The sequence below is a fragment of the Cyberlindnera jadinii genome (assembly GCF_001661405.1).
Source record: "Cyberlindnera jadinii NRRL Y-1542 unplaced genomic scaffold CYBJAscaffold_15, whole genome shotgun sequence".
Taxonomy (NCBI): domain Eukaryota; kingdom Fungi; phylum Ascomycota; class Saccharomycetes; order Phaffomycetales; family Wickerhamomycetaceae; genus Williopsis; species Williopsis jadinii.
Window position 1 is genome coordinate 8,105 of NW_017963666.1, and position 4,776 is coordinate 12,880.

The 4,776-nt window shown below is 49.6% G+C and overlaps 5 protein-coding genes across 5 annotated transcripts; 3 read left to right on the forward strand and 2 right to left on the reverse strand.

The window, feature by feature from the left end:
* Positions 1-165, forward strand: CYBJADRAFT_119967 (long-chain fatty acid transporter ACB1; the record flags this gene model as incomplete). The annotated part of the gene is made up of 1 exon (XM_020212305.1): positions 1-165. A coding segment is annotated over one exon (165 nt), but the record flags the coding sequence as incomplete, so codon positions are not given.
* Positions 166-457: 292 nt separating this feature from the next.
* PAN6 (pantoate--beta-alanine ligase PAN6) lies at positions 458-1,357 on the forward strand (the record flags this gene model as incomplete). Its single annotated transcript, XM_020212965.1, has 1 exon — positions 458-1,357. The coding sequence occupies one exon, from the start codon at positions 458-460 to the stop codon at positions 1,355-1,357; it is 900 nt and encodes a 299-aa protein (XP_020068602.1).
* Positions 1,358-1,366: 9 nt separating this feature from the next.
* CYBJADRAFT_174854 (cytochrome b5-like heme/steroid binding domain-containing protein) lies at positions 1,367-1,957 on the reverse strand (the record flags this gene model as incomplete). Its single annotated transcript, XM_020216629.1, has 1 exon — positions 1,367-1,957. One exon carries the CDS (start codon positions 1,955-1,957, stop codon positions 1,367-1,369), a length of 591 nt encoding a protein of 196 aa, XP_020068603.1.
* Positions 1,958-2,272: 315 nt separating this feature from the next.
* RPD3 (histone deacetylase RPD3) lies at positions 2,273-3,583 on the forward strand (the record flags this gene model as incomplete). The annotated part of the gene is made up of 1 exon (XM_020216931.1): positions 2,273-3,583. One exon carries the CDS (start codon positions 2,273-2,275, stop codon positions 3,581-3,583), a length of 1,311 nt encoding a protein of 436 aa, XP_020068604.1.
* Positions 3,584-3,639: 56 nt separating this feature from the next.
* On the reverse strand, positions 3,640-4,557 carry CYBJADRAFT_131199 (carbon-nitrogen hydrolase family protein; the record flags this gene model as incomplete). Its single annotated transcript, XM_020212970.1, has 1 exon — positions 3,640-4,557. The coding sequence occupies one exon, from the start codon at positions 4,555-4,557 to the stop codon at positions 3,640-3,642; it is 918 nt and encodes a 305-aa protein (XP_020068605.1).
* Between the last annotated feature and the right edge of the window lie 219 nt (positions 4,558-4,776).

Sequence of the window (4,776 nt, forward strand, 5' to 3'; positions counted from 1 at the left end):
CTCTACAAGCAAGCCACCGTTGGGGACGTGAACACCGACAGACCAGGTATCTTTGCCCTCAAGGACCGTTACAAATGGGACGCGTGGAAGGCCAACGAGGGCCTGTCAAAGGAAGAAGCTGAACAAAAGTACATTGAACTCGTTGATGAGCTGATTGCCAAGTACGGGTTGAAAGAGTAGGCTCGATGTTTAGTATTTCTCTAGCTATTTGCCCACAATGTGGCTTAAATCGATATCACTGACTCATCTATCGTCACCTTGTAATCTTCTCATGCTTTCCAATTTTACATCCTTGGAATCACACCCACCGTTGTGTCGTTTATACCGGTTGGTGGGTAAACGCGCGCGCCCGCCTATTTTTCCACGCTGTTGATGGAGTTTTTCCGGGGAAGAAATTTTTCACTCTCCCGAGACCATCGTTTAACACAGGGAAAGAGGGAGAAGAAGGTGAGGCACAATGACCATCCAAGTGTTTCGTACTGTCAGAGAGCTCCGCCAGTGGAGAAGATCCTTGCCATTTGAGGATTCGCTGGGATTCGTGCCAACTATGGGTGCACTCCATGATGGACACATCTCACTAGTTTCAAAATGCCTCGAGGAGAATGACCACACAGTGGTTTCAATCTTTGTCAACCCTTCACAGTTTGCACCAAATGAGGATTTGAACTCGTATCCACGAACGTTCCCCCAAGATTTGGAGAGATTACAAGAGATAATGGTGAACGGCCATGGAGTCGATGCCATCTTTGCACCAACGGTGCCTGAGATGTATCCGTCTGGCATCACACTCCAGGTTGAAGAGCAAAAAGGTGCCTTTGTGAGTGTCTTGGGGTTAAGCGAGCAACTGGAGGGAAAGACAAGACCAAACTTCTTTAGAGGGGTCGCCACTGTGGTCACAAAGCTGTTCAACGCTGTTGGTTGTGATAAGGCATACTTTGGCCAGAAGGATATCCAACAAACCGTTGTGCTGAAACGAATGGTTCGTGATTTACTTATGCCAGTGGAAATTGTGGTGCTGCCCATAGTGAGAGAGGACTCTGGATTGGCCATGAGCTCTAGAAACACCTATCTCAGTGCCGGTCTCAGATCCAAGAGCAGTGATATCTACCTGGCTTTGAACAAGGGGAAAGAACAGTACCACAAAGGCGGCGATAGAGACTCAATCTTGAAAGCTGTATTGGACACTCTCACTGATGACAGTTTCCAAGTTGACTATGTATCATTAGCAGATCCCGTAGAGCTCCAGGAGGTTGTCGGTTCCGTTGACAAAACCACGGGCGCAATCTTGTCCATTGCAGTGTACGTCAAGGAGGACGGCAGAACCACGAGGCTCATAGATAACGTTATACTCCAATAATACGGTAATTCAGCGTGATCTTCCAGCACAGTGCTCTCTAGACGGCGGTATCCCGTTGAGCTGCCCATGTATCACCTCACCAACCCTGAAGTACTTATCGTCAAACCACTCGATCCAGCCTCTCAGTCTCCTCAGCTCATCGCTCTTTATGTCCCTGATATCGTGGGTCAGATGGTTCAGGCAGTTCGTTGCAAGCGCCCTTGCAACGTCTTTACCTGCGAATGAGCCATAGCTGCCGCCAGCACCAAACGACCTTGGGTTACTGGACACGTCCCATACTGTGCCGTTAATGGCAATGTACAAGGGCTTCGAGGCATCCGACCCGTTAAACTGCAGAAGCTCGTCCTCTGTAATCGATACACGAGACCCAAACAGCTGGTAGTACCAGAAGTGTCGTTGTAGCAGCTTCCCCTTGTATCCATACGTAAGCGAACCGGTCATCCACCACGATACCATCATGTTGAGAAGGAGTATCCCAAGAACCATTCTCAAGATATCAAGCACAGATATCGACGTCCTCTCTTCGCAGCCGCCTGTCTCTTGTTCCTCGCTCACTGCTGCATCATCGGGTCTCGTGCCTCTTCTCTGCTTCAATGCCATTGTCGTTTGACCGCTTACAACAAGAGACTCACGAAGGTGGAACAGCGTAAGCTCCAATTGGCGTAAGCTTGAGCGTGATGTGAATTTCAGTCACGTGATGTGATGTGCTGTCACATGACATGTCATGTGATATTTGAAAAAATCCTAACCCGCGAATATTTCCCTTTTGGTACTGTGGTGTGGCCCCAACCGCCACCCCTTCCTAACTTCAAAACTTTACTGAGCTTTTCTCCCACCTCTCTCCAACATCAACATCAACGCCATCGCTTCGAAGCACAGATTGCGGGCTCTTTTCACGCTAAAGCACAGAGACAAATGGGGCTATCGAACTACGAGCAGAAGCCGTTTGACCCAATCACGGTGAAGCCCAACGATAAGAAGCGTGTTGCGTACTTCTACGATGCCGATGTTGGTAACTATGCCTACGGTGCAGGTCATCCGATGAAACCACATAGAATAAGAATGGCACATTCTCTTATAATGAACTATGGGCTCTATAAGAAGATGGAGATCTATAGGGCCAAGCCTGCTACGAAGCAGGAGATGTGTCAGTTCCACACAGACGAGTACATTGACTTCCTATCTCGTGTCACGCCAGATAACCTGGAGATGTTCCAGAAGGAGAGTGTCAAGTTCAATGTTGGAGATGACTGTCCGGTATTTGACGGTCTGTACGAGTTCTGTGGTATCAGCGGTGGTGGGTCGATGGAGGGTGCTGCCCGGCTGAACAGGGGGAAGTGCGACATTGCTATCAACTATGCTGGTGGATTGCACCACGCTAAGAAGTCAGAGGCTTCAGGGTTCTGCTACCTGAACGATATTGTGCTGGGTATCATCGAGCTCTTGAGGTATCACCCTCGTGTGCTGTATATCGACACGGACGTGCATCACGGAGATGGTGTTGAAGAGGCGTTTTACACGACGGACCGTGTCATGACGTGTTCATTCCACAAGTATGGTGAATTCTTCCCAGGTACCGGTGAGCTGCGTGATACCGGTGTGGGCAAGGGTAAGAACTACGCCGTTAACGTGCCATTGAGAGACGGTATTGACGATGCAACGTATAGATCCATTTTTGAGCCTCTGATCTCGAAGATCATGGAGTGGTACCAGCCTTCCGCTATAGTGCTGCAGTGTGGTGGAGATTCCCTGAGTGGTGATAGACTGGGTTGCTTCAACTTGTCCATGAGAGGCCATGCCAACTGTGTCAACTTCTGTAAAGGGCTGGGAGTCCCACTGATGGTTGTTGGCGGAGGTGGCTACACTATGAGAAACGTTGCTAGAACGTGGGCTTTCGAAACAGGGTTGCTGAACAGTGAGATCCTTTCCGAGGACTTGCCCTTCAACGACTATTATGAGTACTACGGGCCAGACTATAAGCTTGATGTGAGACCTTCGAATATGTACAACGCAAACAGTCCAGAGTACTTGGATAAGATTCTAACCCAGATCTTTTCGAATCTTGAGCATACAAAGTTTGCCCCAAGTGTTCAAATACAGGACGTTCCAAGGGATGTTGAGCTATACGACGATGAGGATGAAGACATGCCGGAGGCTATTGATACCAAAGGTGGTTCTCAATTCGCCAGAGATCAGATAGTTGAGGCAAAGAATGAGTTTTACTGAAAGACCATGAGATCTTGTGTGGCATATATATAGGTATCAAAGCAGGAAAAAGTGTACTATTGAACGAACTTAACACCTGTAGAAGTCTCGTTTACTGTCAATTGGAAAACGTCGCCTCTGGAGTAATGGCCACTAGGATCGAAGTCGAACCTTGCCTTAATAACGTCATCGGTATCGATGTCTGCACTTAAGACACCCTCTTCACCAATCAATGGGCCTGCAATGATCTCCCCCATCGGGTTAACAATGACAGAACCTCCATTAATCAACGGAGCACCAACTTGCCAGCCCTTTGGTGTTTGCTCCTCAGGCACCGGACCCTGGTATTGCACAGCACTCACGAGGAATTGGCGGCCTTCATAGGCTATGTGACGCATACTCGTTCTCCAGATCTCTCTCATGTCCACAGTAGGCGCAACCCAGACATCGACGCCCTTAGAGTACATGGCCTGTCTCAGCAGAGGGACAAAGTTCTCCCAGCAGATGGCACCACCAATCTTGCCAACCCTGGTGTCGATCACAGGGAGAGTTGAGCCATCTCCAGAGCCCCACACCAGTCTCTCCGTGGCTGTTGGAACCAGCTTTCTATGCTTGCCCACGTAGCCAGTCTCCGGGTCAATGTACACCAGAGTACAGTACAATGTGGTGCCGTCCTTCTCGATAACACCAATGGCCACAGTCGCATTGATACGTTTGGCAAACCCTTCAAGGGCATGGACCTCTGGTCCGTCAGGCACCTTGACACTTTCCCGGTGGTATGCCAGGAACTCATCACGGCCCTCTGGTAGTCTGTACCCCATATAGCATCCAAACGTGGTGCCCTTAGGGTAGCCTCCCAAGGTGGCCTCTGGGATAACCACAAGGTCAACCTTTTCCCTAATCAGTTGCTCCTCATACGAGAGGATCTTCTCCAGCGTCTTTGCTGTGCTTGTCTCGTACCCGACCTGTAACGCAGCCACTCTTCTTTGAACCATTGTACTGTCTACGGTGTACGTCCAGTGTGATGCTCCCAGTGTGATGCTTCCAGTGTGAAGCTTCGTGGGAGAAGGAGAAGAAGAGTGAGGCTCGACGAGTGTGGCTTTTCTCCGTTTCATCAACCACAACTCGAGCTGTGCGTTGATGCGCACCTCTCGTACGTCCTTCATGCGCATCGGACTTACAGCGCGCAGGTGTGATGATGTTTCGGTGAGCTG